Source organism: Fundulus heteroclitus, chromosome 16, assembly GCF_011125445.2.
Source record: "Fundulus heteroclitus isolate FHET01 chromosome 16, MU-UCD_Fhet_4.1, whole genome shotgun sequence".
NCBI lineage: Eukaryota > Metazoa > Chordata > Actinopteri > Cyprinodontiformes > Fundulidae > Fundulus > Fundulus heteroclitus.
In genome coordinates, this window is record NC_046376.1 from 839,846 (window position 1) to 857,213 (window position 17,368).

The window sequence follows — 17,368 nt, forward strand, 5'->3', positions numbered from 1 at the left end:
CAATACTTTTACACAATGCCCTTTTAATTAATATTATTTTTTTTTTCTTAAAAACCAATAAACAAAACAAGAAGTTGTGTATGATTTTCTTTCTACTTGACAATTATATACCACTTTCGTATTTGTCATTCACATAAAAGCCCAATAAAATATTTTATGTTTGGAGTTGTAATGTGACATTAAGTAGAAAACTTCAAAGGGTGTGAATACTTTAGCAAGCCACTGTAAATAATTATTTAACTCAAGGAAACTAACAATTATTAGACCAGTCGGATTGCTGTAAAGTCAAAAGAGATGTTTCCATTGATTATTAACAGTTTAAATAATTTTCATAACTGATACTCCTTTTGTGCGTTTTTTTTTATTATTATTAGCGTGGATATGCCATTACTGAAGTATATCTGGAAATGTGTGTTTCCAACCTCGCCCCATTCTGTAATCGTCATGCTCCACTGCTCCGTCTCTGTTTTTTGCCATGCATGTTTTATTTCCACGGCGGGGTCACAGCACCACCTACGGTCCTGGCATAATTACTGCAACATTTTGGGACCTGTCGGTTGTTTCTGTAGACATTTGCTACATTTTCTGGAGACATTTCTAGACTCGATTGTTGTTCATGAGCAACTTTTTAGAAATGATTTTCGCATGGACAGAGCCTGACATGTTGTCCTTCCTGCCTTTGAGGATAGTTGTGCTGTCAGTGGCTCAGGTCCTCACAGCTGCACCACATCCCTATAATTAGACTGATCCTTGTCCCAGTAATCACGCTCACTGTGTTTGTTGTACTGGTTCACGTTAACTTTGTGCTCCACCATAACCAACGATGTTTTTCGCTGCCTCTGCAGTTGTTAGTGTTGATTTTTAGCCTCTCAGTAGATCACAAAGCCAACCTGAGGTTCTTGAAGACTTTTCAGCTGTAGTTCGAAAGGCTTCTTCATTTCTCTTCTTGGATCGGGAATGTTGGGTTTAAGGCAAATATGTGAGGTGTTTGACTTGTTGACACTTGATTAGTGTTGTTTGGCATTTCAATGTAGATGATTTCTTTTACTTATTCTGGAGGCCACCTAGCTTCCATCCATCCCCTCCATTCATTGTCTTCTACTAATCTGCAACAGATCCAGGAGAACAAAAACCCAGACGTCCCTCTAGCAGCATCCTGTAGCTCATTCTCAGGGGATCAGAGGAATATAGAGTCCCTCCAGCGAGTTCTGGGTCTTCCCAGTGGGATATGGCAGAAAAATTGTCTTAAACCCCCCCCCCCCCCCCCCCTTTCAATGCGGAGAAGCAGCAGCTCCCCCTCTCTATCTCTAAGGCTGAGCCCAGCCACCCTCTGGAGGAATCTCATTTCAGACGCTTGTATCTGGGGTATCTACCCATCTGTCCTTTACAGCTAAAATCTGCTTTAAGGTGCATATGAGTCGTAACCTGAGGATCTAGCTTTCTTGTGATGAGTCGCGTGTTTTTGTATCTGTTGTATTGTTTAGTCCAATCAGAGGGCTGAACACCCCTCTGCAAGAGACTCCACATATTCATAAAAGCATTTATCTCTTGGGGTTTTATTCAGGGGCTGCATTAGCCTTAGGGATTAGTCAGGATATAGAAGGTAGCACCGTTGTTGTGCAGCAAGAAGGTCCTGGGTTTGAATCCCTAGACAGTTAGCTGGTTACTCTAAATTGCCGGTATGAGTGTGTGTGCACAATTGTTTATCCTGTGATGGAACGGTGATCTGTCCAGAGTGAACCTCGCCTCTCACCCAATGGCTGCCGGAGACGGGCGTTGCACCTGCGACCCTAAATGGATCAGCGGGGTATAGATGATGGATGGAGGAATAAATCTTTGTCTGAGAGTGCAGCTTCATGGGCTAGTGCTGCACTGGAAAACTCAGATACTTCAGTTCCAGTAACTTACTTTAAGCCTGAATCTCTGCATCTAAATATGCAACTCTTATTGTGAAGTAAGACAGGAAGTAGGTGAGTTGTGATGGCATCAGTAAGGATAGATTATTTGTAATGATGGTCATTTGTAATGTATAAAGGTTTGAACATTGATCATAAAGCGGTTATTGGTGCTATGATGTGTTCTGATGAAGGGACACAGGAGAACTGAGCCCAAACCAGTAGGTGCCTCTCATGAAAGCTTTAATATGAACACAGTCTATAGATGTAAAAATGTGTATATTTGTTTTATTGGGGATGAGAATATTATTGAATTTGATTTGATGGTTTCAACAGTGATAAATTCATCCTTCGAGGTCTTTGAGGTCGTATACGACTTCCCAGAGTATGTTGTAAATCTTCTCCTGTATCTTTTGATCCATAGAAGCCACTAACTTACTGTTTGCATCCAAAATGTCAGATCTTAGCCTTTCAGCTGATACCACCAACATATCTGTTTGCCTATCATCCCTATCATTGCCCTCTCCAACCCGGGTAATGATAGGGTGAAAATCAGCGTCTGAAGGGAGCACGCGTCTTGGTGACGCGCTGCATGGTCCTCCAATCAGAGCGCAGAATACATAAACCTCCAATCAGAGCGCAGAATGCATAAACCTCCAATCAGAGCGCAGAATACATAAACCTCCAATCAGAGCGCAGAATGCATAAACCAGACAGTATTAGACGAAAAGATAGTAGCTCGCTTCAACTGGACAGGCTAGCATGCATTTGTCAGATGCTATAAAAGGCTATAAATGAGATTAAATCAGCAAAACAACGGTCCTTTATCATAGTTTGGTGTGCATAATTGCACAGATTGGGATACATTTACTGGATAGATTTACTTGACTTCGTAAAAGTATTCGCTGAACCGGTCAACTAATACAGAAGCATAAGAAGCAGCAGTCCACACCCTGGAAAAGCATTTTTGTGATGTCCCCCCATGCCTGACAGCAGATGGGAACATTTTTCTGTCTTTTAACTACCATCAGCATCAGGCAGAGACTTTTTTTTCGTTTCTGGAGAATGAACATATTAGTAGATATGCTACAAATGCAAAAAACTGTACAATGTTCAGGTAGACCATGTAGATCATATTTCAGCAGCTTTTTCATTGATGTTTGATCAATAAAACTTTGTGTGGATATATTCTGCCTGAAACGTTTCTTTGTATTTGTGGTTCTATATATTTTATTACAGTCTTATGAGCACTCCACATTTGGCATGCTATGACTATTCAACTTATCCATCAGCTGAAACTGTTAAGATGGTGTTATAACACCACAATTCATTTAAAAACAAAGTCCAGATGGAAATTTGTCCCAATAGCCTTAGACCTGGGAGAGTTAAGATTGTTTTAGTATTTACATTTAATATTTACAGGAATAGGAACAGTTAAAGCAGATTTGAATTGTTTGATGATTGTGTTACCATAGTTACAATCTGACTTTATGAGCACAATCAATGAGACACAGGCTCAGTTTGTTCACAAATGCAGTAACAACCAATTATCCCTGATTGCTTTTAAGCTCAGCCAATTAAACGTGGCCTCCACGGATTCTGTGATAAAACGCTATTCAGGGCCCCACACAACACCTGGAGAGGGTCCCAGATTATATTCTGTCTAGGGCCCATAAGCCTGTGGCCAGCGCTGAGAAGGCTCCACTACTGGTAAATCATTTGTGTGGCAGAATTTGTGGAACTCCAAAATGAATCCAGGTTCGATAAAAGAAAAAAGTTAGGAACCGTTTGTCTTGTGGGAATACCGCAATTGGCTAACTAGCAGCTAAAAACACAAAATATGTTTGTCTCTATAAACTGGAATATTCCAGTAGCAAGTTAACCTGACAATCATGTTTCTGGGTTGTGTGAGGAAGCAGGAGTACCCAGAGAGAACCTATAGATGCACTGGGAAAACAAACTCCATGCAGAAAGGCTGAGGAACTTTCCCTGCAAGGCAACATCGCTAACATCATGCATGTTTCATGACGACCGTTCTTTTAATATAGAACTCCATAAGCCCACAGTTTCCTCATCGTGCAGTATCAGATTACTCAGTATCATTGCAGTGATCATAACAGAGACGCATGTAAACCAATCTGAGCACTTCTTGGTAAACTGCTGACTCGGTATTGTGTGCGCGTTCCCACGGGACGTTTGGATGTGCTACCCTGATTAGCATGGATCTGTGGTTAGCCGTGGATTAGCCTGGATTGGCTAGCGTACCTCCTGGGCTTCTGATGACTGTGTGCAGAAATCTCAGGCCTCAGTTTTAGGTGTTGAGCTCCCCGCTTTACGAGGCGTGATGGTCCTGCGTTTGCTGATGGAAGCGTCCGATCCCTCGGAGGCCGGCGGCTGCTGAAAGCTGTCAGCGAAGGGCTTGTGTAAGCAGCGGAGACGCGTTTGATGTAGCGCATTGTACGCGTCCCGGCGGGGGTTGCGTCAGCGGCTGACTGACAGGCAGCCTGAGCCGCGCTTCATGGAGAGCGTGAGAGGCCGGCTACCAAGGCGGCCTCCTGCTGACTGGCTCTTCATGCTTTGTGGATTAGTGACGGATCTGTGGCAGGATCAGTGGCTGCTGCGCTACAGCGACTGGCCTAAAGACAGACAAACGGAGGGGAGCGGGTTTTTGCCCCTGACAGTCGCTGCAGACGTTTGATCACAGCAGCGTCTTATCAGTGCACACTCATCTCCCAGCCCGACACAACCTACTCCTTTTATTCCCCCCCCCTCCTCCTTTAGATCAATGCTTTAACCTTTCACGTTCTGAAGCGCTCCCGCTCTTCAGGTGTTTTCCTCTAAATCATTGTCAGGTTCCTTCATCTGTGTTTCCACTGTTCCTCCTCCTCCTCCTATTATTGCCCGTTATGGATCCGCTCTTTCACGCGTGCCACAGCCTTCCTCCTCCGTGGAATCAGCCTTCTCAGCTTATGTGTCAGTTTCAACACGTGTTCCAGTCCGTCTTTTCCTGCCCTCCTCCACCTGGACCCGTCCTGCTCTTCATTTTTCCACCACCCTGATTTCTCTTTGCTTCCTTATCTCTGCTTCCCCTCGCCGTGTTCTCTTCCCCCCCCCACCTTCTCCGCACTCCAATCATATCTTTTGAACAAGTGCTGATTAATGACATACACAGACTGATGAATAATTCACCAACAGGAGAGCGAGAGAGCGGAGGAGAGGAGGAAGGGGTGACGAACAAAGAAGCAGATGCTGAAGGAAAAGACAGCGAGGAATGATGGGTGGAAATGGAACCATTGGCTTGTTTTGCCGTTTTTATGCCGTTATCACGTATAAAATGGCTTCGTTTGTGCCGGTTTGCTTTGCCTGTCCTGTGATGCTCACAGAAGAACAATTTAGAACACATTTTCTCGGTTAAGCATCACTAATCTGTGGTCTCGTGGTCTGGAAGCAACCCAAGAGGGCAAAGCTGCAGTTTTTAGTGCCAAGCCTCCGGGTGGACGGGCCAGGCATGCACAGTCTGCAGATCTTTGTAATGAGTCTTCTTGGTCTACTCACCATCTATGCATATTCATGTTCAGAGCTCTGGGACTCAACTCAGTGTGAGCTCTGATTGGTCCTTTTTTTGTCAAGACAGTCATCAGACTCAAATGTGCTATTTATAAAAAGACTTCAAATGGTCCGGGATAAGAATAAATATTCATTGTATATTTAGTCTATTTATCTATAAATATTCATGTAACATTTTTAAGGGCCCAAACATGTGCTGGAGTTGGAAAGCACATGTTTGCTATTACAGCTGCAGTCAGAAGCTAATGATGCCTTCCCAAAGTTTCACATTTTGTCACGTTACAACCACAAACGTAAAAATCTCTCACAAATAGAAATCTGAAGAGTGTGGGATCCATATGCATTCACAAAGTTAACACTTCATAATACCTTCTTGTTGTATCTTTATAGAAGCTACACCTGGTTGCGACCAGCCTCAGTGTCCTTTCTTCATCCTTTCCATTTAAAAACTAGCTAAAAGGTCTAATGGAGCTACTTTTTCTTAAATACAGAAAGTACCCCTGAATCAGAGCTTCTGTGTTTTTCTGTAGGTTTATTCTAGCTCAAAGGGAGCTTCCCTTTCCATTGTTGCCACATGCATGCTCAGTAAGGGATTGCTGCAAAGTCAGTGACTTGATGCAATCGTTCCTTTGCCGGTTAGCATGAGAAAACTTGAATGCACTGCATTATAACTCGGACTGAATTTGAATGTTTACAGATTAATTTGCTTTCAACAAACAACACGGTATCCATTGTTCAGTGCGGTGGTGGCGGCATCGTGTTAGAACACAATAAAAAGAGCCGTTATTCTGCCGCATTGGGGAAACTCAGGCACACCAGCAGTATTTACAACATAAGAAGAATAATTATTAAGATATGTTGTAGGCCTGCACTGCACAAACGTTTAGATGTCTGAATTTAGACACAATTGGGGGTCACTATGGGACAACCAAAGACACACATCTAAACTGGATCTGGAACTAATCCAGCAGGCTAGCATCAAGCTAACGGACTGCCCTTCCAAACCCTGGACCTCAGTCTCACTGAAAATGTTTGGCTGATACTTTACGGGAAATCTTCCAATTCTGGGAAGGAAGGTCATTAAAATACCCGGCATGATCCAGTTGCTCATTGATAGGCTACAAATATGGTGTGGTCAAGGTGCAACTTGTTGGAACCTAACCAAATATATCATAATAAGTCATAAATCAGTATGACATTCATATTCATGTTGGGCGTATGTAAACTTCTGATTGGAGCTGCGTGCTGTCAGTGACGGCCGTTAGTTCTTCCTGTTTCATTCCACGGCCCGTCTCACACCGTTCAGACATTTGGTAGCAAGGGAAGAAAACAATTATCAGAGACAAAACACTTTAAATAAACACGTATTTATTACAACTGGAATTCCAAAGGGAGACAACAAATACAGCTTTATCATACAGCTCATGTATTATAACCTGAAGTCTATTCCACGCGGTTGTAAGCTGTTGTCTGCGCTACACAACCCAAATACATCTTTAATAGACTGACCGGCCCCTTACAGAATGTCAAGGGAGGGGGGGGCGGGTGATACTGCACTTCCATCTTCCCACAAACAAAGGAAGTCTGTTCTCCCATGTTAGCTTCAGGAACCAATGTTTGATTGACAGCCCAGGTGTTTTTTTAGCAGTTACCCAAGACAACATTAAGAACCATAAAGAAGCTTTTGAAGCGTTAAAGTGCCCCCATAAACATCATGTGACTTTGTGTCTGGTCCAATCAGTCTACAAAAACCCATCCCAAGTCCAAGCCACTGTTTAATGATTAGAATTTAGGTAACTTTAATAATTTTAATATACACGATTGACAGGAAAATGATTCTATTTCTTCATAAGAATGCTTTCTTTGATGGAGGCTTTTATTGCAGCGGTCCTGCACTTTTATTCTGTCCAGCTTTTCAGTTCCAGTGAGTCATTCTCCTCCTGCCTCCCCTTAACCTGTCAGAGATTAAAAGGCTCATAACTGTGAAGAAATGCAGGATGACATCACTGTGGGTGTGTTTTTTTTTTTTTTTTAATTAATTGCCTCCCTCATCATGGCCTCCTCCCGCCTCGTCTCATTTCTCCTTCCTCGGGAAATCTGCCCCCATTTCCAGCTCAGGATTTAAATGCTGGATAAAAGCTTCAGAGAATGGCTGCAAATTACACTTTACGCTCGCAGCAGCTTCCCTCCGCCGCGGCCTGATGTGTGATTTGTAGATATTGTGCTAATGGTGCATTTGTGGTGTTTACTGTTTATTTGTTTGCCACATGCATGACGTGTTAATAGCGGGCGCCGGGAGACGAGGTTGCTGTTTTTTACTGATGTTGGTGACATTCACGCGGGCGTTGTAGATCCGTCAGACGCACCAGGGAGACGAACAAAGCAGTTTAGGATCTAAGATGACAAATCCTGCCTCATCATTCTGGCTTTACAACGTTACAGGCATTTATTCCTCTCCTACGGTGAATCACGATCGTTGCAGAACACTAACTCCTCACCAGAGGTATGGTTTGTGTCGGGTTTAAAACAAATACTCCCATCAGCGTGAGCTGGACGTTGTTTTAGTTGTTCACCTGGAGATGATTTGATTCTGTAAAACCAAAGTTTAAGCTTCATGTTCTCCGGTTTTCACTTTTCCCCTCCATCTTTGTGTTTTTTTTATTTCTCCTTCTGCAGAAATCTCTGTCAGCCTGCTGTCGGTCATCGTGACGTTCTGCGGTATCGTTCTCCTCTCTGTCTCCCTCTTCGTCTCCTGGAAGCTGTGCTGGCTGCCATGGCGGGACAAGGAGGGCGGCGGGCTGAGCCTGACGTCGGGGCTGCTGCCCGGAACCGCCGGGCTGGGAGGGGCCCAGGGCCCGTCCCTTTTACCCCCGCTGCTGCAGAGGAAGGAGGGCCAGTCGTCATCCTCGCTTTACCCCTCGCTGGGGCAGCAGGGACACCCCCACTTCTCTGACATGGTGGGGCTGGAGAGGGGGGAGGGCGGAGGGGTGGTTGGGGGGGAGACCCAGGAGCACTCCTACCTGGACATGGACTCCTACCCCAACAACGCTGGTGAGAAATGACTTTATACACACTTTACCCCAGAACTGGGCGATGCCTCGTTGACTATACCAACTATAGGGTCCTTTATTGGACTCCTTTCTTTGTTAAAAATCATATTTCTTTAAAAAAAAGGTCAGAAAGCTGACTGAATATTTTTTTTTAAATCTGACCAAGGAAGCAAAAATAAAAAAAATAAACTTTTAAAGACTTTCTGGTAAATTATTGATCAAGATACGAACAAATCAGGCAGAAAAATGTAAAGAAATGAGTTCAACACTGACCCTCTCATCAGTTCTTCTAGTGATCTAAGACTGAAATAAAGATGTAGAAATAAAAAATGTGTTATTAGGTTGTGTTTTTAACCAGTTTAAGCACTTTTGTGTTTTTGCATAGAATAAGTCCTGTAACGTGTTCAGTTAGAGCTCCACACTTAAAAAAGGGTAAAAATGCTTAAAACTTTAATTGCAACAGAAGGGTCAACCTTTTAATGTATTTTAATTTAAACTTTTGCCTGATTTAGGTCATTCAGTCCCCTGTGACCCAGACCGTTAGTTCATCATATGAAGTTCAAGAAGAAACAACAGAAAATGATCAAATACCAATATTTAGATTTTATCAACAGCGCTTTCCTTTGTGTATCACAATCTTTATAGCATAAATATTTTTGATTATTACATCTGTTAATTAGCGTTCTGTCTAAAGAGCCAAACTTTGTTGATTTACCTTATATTTTGGACCATTATCCCGTTTTTAGATTTCTAACAAAGACCTGAGAGTTTTACTTAAATGTGGTCTTTTTAAGAGTTGATGATGCTTAGCCCTCCATCAGTCTCCCCATTGACCCACACCATCAGACATCTTCTACTGTACTTAACAACTGATGCAATCTGCTTTTATTCATCTTTACTTTAACACTTGAACATGAGACAGCAGCCTTTATAAACCTGAGAACCAAAAGGAATATGTTCAGCTCCCCAATAGCAACACGACTCTTCAAAACAAAGCAGCTTGCTTTCAATAATGAAATTAGTTTACATTTTTAAATAAAAGACCAACAATGTTACATTGTTCTTAAATTCAAAACTTTCATTTAATTTTCTATAGGAAAGATTGTAAAAAAAAACAGCTAGTGTTCAACATACTTTTGGGAAATGTTATACATTTCTTGCATGAAAATGCTTAGGAAAAACTGCTAAAGCTAGTATTTAACAGTGTATCTTTATATTTTAAAACATTTAAAACATTAAGTGCTCAGGACAGGGCGGAGTGTTTTTCACCTTAAGCTCAGTCTCAGCTGACCAAAGCCTGCAGTTGATCTTAAAATCACATCAGCCTTTAGTAAACTTCACATGTTTGAATTAGAAAACGACCAGACAGCCAGTTGGCATGGAGACAGCATCATGGTTGCTATGGAGACTCGGGGACCACGCGATGATGCTCTTTGCTACAGTTCTCTAACAGTGATCTTTGGAGGGTTTTCCAAAGTTAAATCTAAGCCTCATACAGCCCTGTTGGTCATAGTTCAAGTCATTTTTTTTATTAAGTATCGTTTGGACTGCAGATCTGGGGAAGTTTAGGTCATTAATCTTTCTCCTGTAGCTATCATTATCTTATGAAGATCAACACTCATCTAGTTGAATAACATGTTCTCTGGTGATATTCCTCCATCTGACCCTTTCTGCTGCATCTTCCTCTCACACCACCTACCTCCATGTTCTCTGTCACTCCATCCATCAGTATCCTCCTTGGCAGGTCCTCCTCAGCATCCTTCTGCCAGTGTACTCACTATTCCTCCTCTGTGCACGTCCAAACCACCTCAGTCTGGCCTCTCCGGCTTCATCTGCAAAACATCTGACATGAGCCGCCCCTCTGATGGACTCATTCCTGATCCTCTCCATCCTCATTACTCCCAAAGAGAACCTCAGCATCTTCATCCCTGCTGCCTCCAGCTCTGCCTCCAGCTCTGCCTCTGTCTCCTCCTCAGTGTCTCTAACCACCATCGCTGCTCTCACCACCGTCTTCTACACCTTTCATGCACTGATCCTCACACTTTTCTCCGCCCGTTCCATTCCTTCACCTCTTTTTCACCCCCCCTAACCTTCATTCCTCTCCTGTCCAGGTCACACCTTCGTCTCTCTAGATGTTCTTCCACCTGTCCCCTGCTCTCACTGCAGATCACAATGTCATCTGCAAAGATCTCACCTCATGGAGATCATGTCTAACCTCATCTGTCAACCTGTCCATCACCACAGCAGACGGGGGGGGGGCTCAGAGCCCATGCTGGATGCAGTCCCACTTCCACTGTGAACTCCTCAGTCACGCCTACAGCACACCTCACCGCTGTCTTACAGCTCTCACACGTCCTGCAGCGCTCCAACGTACTCCTCTGCTACTCCAGACTTCCTCATACTCTACCACAGCTGCTCTCTGGGCCACATCTAATAAAACTCAACGCAGCTCTCACCTTCTGTCACCTTCTCTGTTCTTCTCCATCAACGTTGTCAAAGCAGATTCTGCATCTGAGCTACTTTTTCTTGGCATACAGCCATCCTGCTGCTCATAGATTGTTACTTTTGATCTCAGTCTAGCTTTCACTACTCTTTCTCACAACTTAATTGCTTGACTCATCAACTTTATTCCTCAGTAGTTGAGGGATAAAGATCTCCCTTGTTCTGGAAAATTGGTACCAGCACACTCCTCCTCCGTCTTCTCGCTCTCTAAGATCTCATTGAACAGTCTAGTCAAAAACTCTTCCATACCTTCACAGGTAGATCATCCAGACCAACTGCCTTTCCTCCCTTCATCCTTTTCTCTATTTTCCTTACTTCATCCTTATCTTTGCCACTTCCTGACCCGTTATAAGATAAGAGATAAGATAAGATAGTCTTTATTGATCTCACAATGGAGAAATTTACTCGTCACATCGGCTCATACAAGAAGGTGCAGAGTAGGGAAGGTGCATTCAGTTATATACAGTGAATCTTCATATATACAATGGATCAAATAGACGCTATTTCCTCATTCATCCACTCCTTCCATCTTCCTACCACACTTGTTGCAGCTGTCGGAGCATTTCCGTCTCCATCCTTAATCACATTAATCTGCTGAGCATCCTCACCATCTCTGCCTGTCTAAGTCCTTCTGTCCCTCACAGTGGAACATGTCCTATAAATCTCTGTACGCTCCTTGTTTGGCCTTAGTTACCGCTACCTTCACTTTTCTGCATCTCTCTGTAACCCCGCCGACTCTCTTCAGTCTTTGTTGTCCCACTTCTTCTTAGCGGAGCTTTCTCTGAACACACTGCTGCCCTTCCTCGTTCCACCACCAAGTCTTCTTGCCACCTTTCCTTCCAGAAGAAACACCAAGTGCCCTTCTTCCTCTCTCCCTCTCTCCCTGATAGCGTTAGCTGCAGCGGTCACCCAGATCGTGTTTCAGCTCCGGCCTGAAAGCTCCTTTTTTTATTTCCATCACTTTTTCCTCTGCTCTAACTTGTGTTTATTTTGTAGGAATCAAAAAAATAATTTTAATGTGCTGAAATGAAAGGTTATTTGTGATGGCTCTGCTTCAGCAGATGAATTAATCTGAGGGGTTTTGTACAGATTTAGCGTAGGGTGCCAAAATGCCTGGAGGGCGCTGCTGGTCCTTCAAAGCCCTCAGAAGGAAACAACAAACAGATGCTGAGTCATTTTTACTTTTTTGGTGTCTTAATATCATATGAATCATCAGGAAAATGAAGGTGATTAGAATGAAATATGTATATGTTAACATGATCAGAAAGATAATTATGTAGCCGGTCATAAGTAAACAATCAGCAAAGCTCTACAATAATCCAATAATCGTTTTAAGAGAACAAAGCTGAGACTAAAAGTGTAGCTGATTCTCTGATTAGATTTTTGAGCAGATTTTTTTTATGCAGCTTTTGCGGCTCTGCACTGCTGCTGAACGTTGTTCATTATTTACAGAGCTAAGTGAGGTGGCAGTCTTGCCTTTACCAGCTCAGCATGCCCCTTTTTCTGTCTGCACAAAGTCAGTCAGACGGCCGTCATCGACCAGCACATCAGTCTTTTTACCATATTGTTGCAGCTGAAGCGGTGGCAGCGTTAACTAAGAGAGATGGGCCTGTTTCTGCTTTGCTAGGGACTCTGAAGCTGAGTCAGACGTCGCCGGATGTCCCCAACTCAGAGGGAGGAGCCCATCCCAATAAAGAGCTGCCCAACGCCCATTCCCAGCAGCAGGTCACCCCACGGTCAGTGTTTCTGATCACCGCTGCAGCACTTTACTCAATCAAATCTGGTCTTTGCATGCAAATTGTTTAAAGATAAACATAACTCCATATAAACTAATGGAATAAAAATGTTCTGAGCATCAATGTTTTGCATAAACACATTAGAACCAGCATAAAACTGTCAATCTTCTCAGCTGTGGACGCCCCGGCAGGTTCACCCTGAGGTCAGACTCTGCAATGTTCAGAGAAAGTGCTTGAGTTTGCAAAGTGGCATCCAAAAAAAAAAAAACCTGATTTGATCGATGTCCTCTGGACAGACGACATTAAAAAAGATTTTTAGGGTGTAATGCTCAGCAAAATCTGGGCAGAAAGTCCAACTGACAGGTCCTGGAAGCAAACAAGATGCACACAAAGCGAAACTAAGAAATGATTCCAGAATGATTGAAGGGATTCTGTTTAATGTAAAGAGAAACAACCACTGTTCTCTAAAATGTCCACATTGAGGCAGCAAAAGTGCGCCCTTACAAACAATGTGTGTTTTTAATATTAAAGATAGGTTCATACAGAAAGTCGTTTTAAAATGATCGTATTATTTATTAGTAGAAATAAATCCTCCCAACACAAACTAGAAACTACTTGCCTCCCTTATTAAATTTGGACTAAACTCTGATTTCTTTATTCCATTCAGTCTCACTGACAACATCCTGGTTTTATTACGGCCAAAATTACTCAAATAGAGCCTGACTGATTGCATGAAGGAGGTTATGAGAGCTCAAAAAGTAACATGTCACTCCCTGATCTGAAGAAACTCAAGAACAGATGGGAAACAAAGTGATTAAACCTAATTACAGCTTATTATGGAGCGTTTACACAAAAGACCCGGTAGGTTTGGATAGCTTATTTTCCCTTTATAAATGAAATCATTATTTGAAATCATCCTTTTCTAATAACTCGGGTTGAATTTGCCAGATAAAATGTGTTGGATGATGTGAAACATTTAGGTGTTTCACGTCATACCGCACTATCTTTATTTATAAAGTGCTTAAAAACAACTGAAACAAAGTTCTGTACACTGCTACAAGCTAAAACACATTAATTAAAAAGACAATGCATCATCAGCAGCAGCATCAGCAAAAACTAAATATATGGAGTCACATACTTTTTACATCACTATGAGAACGGATGAAGCTGTTGACGTTAGAAATGTAAAGTTTTAACAGAATGTTATAGAGAATAAACTCTGATTTCCAGGTATTTTGGCTTAAATAGATTCTAAGAAGAAGGTACTTCCAATCCTCTTTGAAAATGGAGTAATATGCAACAAAAAAGGTACAAATATAAACACTACAGTAACATAATCGAGCCAAACTTAAAAATGTCATGTCAGGCTTTTGAACAAACCTAAAAGCGTATCTGTTACTGGTCCACGGTTGATCCACCGCCGTCGGTAGCGTGCACCTCCAGGTCCATCCACAGCTGAACGTGAAGCTCCGTGTTTAACAGATACGTGTTTAACAGATACGTGTTTAACAGATCCGTGTTTAACAGATCCGTGTTTAACAGATCCGTGTTTAACAGATACGTGTTTAACAGATACGTGTTTAACAGATAAGTCGTGCAAAGCAGCAGGAAAATGGTGTAAGAGAAAAGAAAGGAGGTCCTGCTGCTGACCGATCAAACATCCAGACCTCAGTGTGATTAAAATGCTGCGATGGACCTTAACCACGCTGTGCATGAACAAACGTCGGCCCACACACCAAACACAACATTCATGCCGTAGAATTAGTTTTCTTTCAAACAATGATTGTGTATTTTGGCCTAGTTTTCACTAAATAAAGTCCTGATGTGTAATTTAGCATGAATTGCTCTCCATCTTAGATTTTATTAAACTCGCTATAATTTTTATTATTTCTTAATAAGATGAAATGTAAGAATTGTCAGTGGGCGCCCTTATTTACATGCTCTGTGTGCATTGTTTATTAACTTACCCCGCAGCACATTAGTGCGTTTATGAATAATTAGGATGCTGGTCTGTGTAAAGGCGAGGTGCAGAAATGGCATAAGAAAATAACCTTGCAGAATCTCTGAGCTGCACAGAAACCCGTCTGCGTATTTTCTGTCTGATTCCTTATTGGTGTGCTTAGACCCAAGCCCATGACTCACCAGCTCTCCAGCCCTGACTTCCACGGTGAGGAGAAGGAGCAGGTTACCTGCATCGGGCAGATCAAGCCGGAGCTCTACAGACCCAAAGGCGATCTGGGCGAAGGCAAACAGGGCGACAACTGTGGCAGGATCTGCTTCCTGCTGCGCTACGCCTTCAAGTAAGCACACTTTAAATCCCTTCTCTTTTCCCTGGCTTTTAACACAATCTCAGATGCTTTCTTTGATTTTATTACACATTTCATATACCATTTTGCTAACTGTTTTATGATTGACCACTTGTATTTTATGATTGCGTATAGCACTTTGGTCCTGTGGGTGTTTAAAGTGCTTTATAAATAAAATTGGTATTACTAATTGGTAACCCAGGCAGCCTACACATCCTAACAGTTTGATCTCTTTTCAAGTTGTACAACTTGAAAGGAACAAAAAGCTGATTTAGTGAGTTAAAAAAGCTAATCTTACATCACCATCAGCATTGATACGTTTCCCTTGGTCAAATCAACCTCGGTTGGAACTAGTTCTGACTAATGCAGATGTGCTTGATGTAAACAGTTAATCATGCATTTTGCACTGACCCGTGTATTTGGGTCAGGCAGAGAGGCTGGTCTGCCATCATTGGTTTTAAAACAACCACATTTTCTGCTGCCTTTGATTCCATGCGGCCTGAAAGGATTGTGAAAGCCTGCACCGACGTGCCGGCTTGATTGGGTTATGTGTGAAGGAGCAGAAGTGGTCTGAAGAGGGTATCATGTTAATGGATAAATAAAAAAAGAAGCTCATCTACAAAGACATAGTGAGAGACTTGAAGTATCCACACAGACACCAGTTGTGTTGACGCAGCACTTCCTGCTGACTAAAGGCTTCTTCTTCTTCTTCTTGGTGTCATGTTTGAAATGACTGAAGCAGTTTGGGAAGAAAACTCTCCTCTCTAGTTACACCAATGAGCGATCAAAGCTTATAGAGGATCTGGGACGTTTATCTCTACATTGATTGATATTTCTGCAAGCACTCAATCACTGAATGACCAAAGCCACCTTAAAGGGGACCTATGTACAATTCATTTTTTACCCCTTAAATAGATTTTGTTGTGCATTAAATTAGAATGTAGTCTATTCTGATGCTATAACAACATCTTTATATTCAGTTTGGATCATATTTTTCAAGTAATTCAGTTTTCCCTGTTCTCTATCATGTTTTTTTGATGCTAAACAAGGAGGTCTGGTTTAGCAATCCGCTGTTTTTATTTCTCCGAGTGGTTTTGTAGTCCCAGTGAATAGACCAGTTCATTGTTACTGTTTTCATCCGGGTTATTCATGTATGCACGCTGGACCGGTAGGCAAAAGGCGAACACAATGGCGGACGAAAACAAAGAAACTGATGGATTCTCCAGGTATTTTTCTTCTTTAGATAACGTATCACAAGATCGTTTTAAGAGTAAGTCGATGGTTGATGGTATCAGATTGCCAGATCCACACAGCAAAAGCCTGAAGGGACGGAGCGAGTCTGTGAAATGCTGGCCAAGGGTTCCGTACCACGACACATACAGCTGCCTTATAAACACGCAGGCCAGTACAGACGAGAGAGCACGAAAGCATGAAACCACTGGACGGCTACAATTGACCAGTTTATGAGCTACATCAGCGCTACATCCGGGTCCCGCTGGTAGACAAAAACAGAAATGTTCTCGTCTACCATGACAAAACGGGTGAATTAGAGCGTACTTTTAGTTGGTTTATTTTCAAAATCTAAGCAATGCCTACGACTTGTTGTGCTCCCGGTTGCACAGAGAGGCATTCCAAATCGTTGGATGTACGTTTCTGTCGTTTACCGAAGGATGAAGAAAGAAGAAAGAAATGGATAATTTAATTGAAAAGAGCGCAGGCAGACACTCCCTATGGACTGGGGGAGCCATCATACTACGAGAGAATGTGCAGTCCTCTCCGGTAAATACAACTTAATTCTGCACTAGTCATTGTTCTACTTAAATTATTATATAAATAAAAAATGAGGATATATACTTAAGTCAAGATGTAAATGTTCATTTCATAATAATATACGTACAAGTACAATGTATGCAAACCCTCTGGCTGACTCTGTGAAAAGGAGTCGTAGGCATGTTTAGATCCCAAAAATAAACTAACAGCACGCTCTAATTCACCGGTTTGTCACGCTGGTGGACGAACACAGTCCTGTTTTTGTCTACCAGCGTGACCCGGATGTAGCGCTGATGTAGCGCTGATGTAGCGCTGATGTAGCGCTGATGTAGCTCGTGACGTCACGCGTGAACTGTTGGGCTTAATGATGCTGAAGCTACAAGAGGAGCAGTCACAATGTTTGTCCCCCAGCGTACTACAAAAATGGCTGAACGGGGTTGAGTGGAACGTTCTGCGACCTGAAGGTCGGGGGGTGCCTTCTTTAGATTTAAAGAGACGGCAGCAAAACGAGTTGCTCTCAGACGGAGGGGTGAAAAGGGAGA

The 17,368-nt window shown here is 42.6% G+C and overlaps 1 protein-coding gene across 1 annotated transcript in view; it reads left to right on the forward strand.

The window, feature by feature from the left end:
• The window catches only part of syt3 (synaptotagmin III), a 67,559-nt gene that overhangs the window by 23,202 nt on the left and 26,989 nt on the right, over positions 1 to 17,368 (forward strand). Inside the window, exons 4-6 of the mRNA XM_012872121.3 lie at positions 8,139 to 8,513; positions 12,642 to 12,750; positions 14,874 to 15,050. Of these exons, the coding sequence (XP_012727575.2) occupies positions 8,139 to 8,513; positions 12,642 to 12,750; positions 14,874 to 15,050 (661 nt within the window). The remainder of the gene's footprint in view (positions 1 to 8,138; positions 8,514 to 12,641; positions 12,751 to 14,873; positions 15,051 to 17,368) is intronic.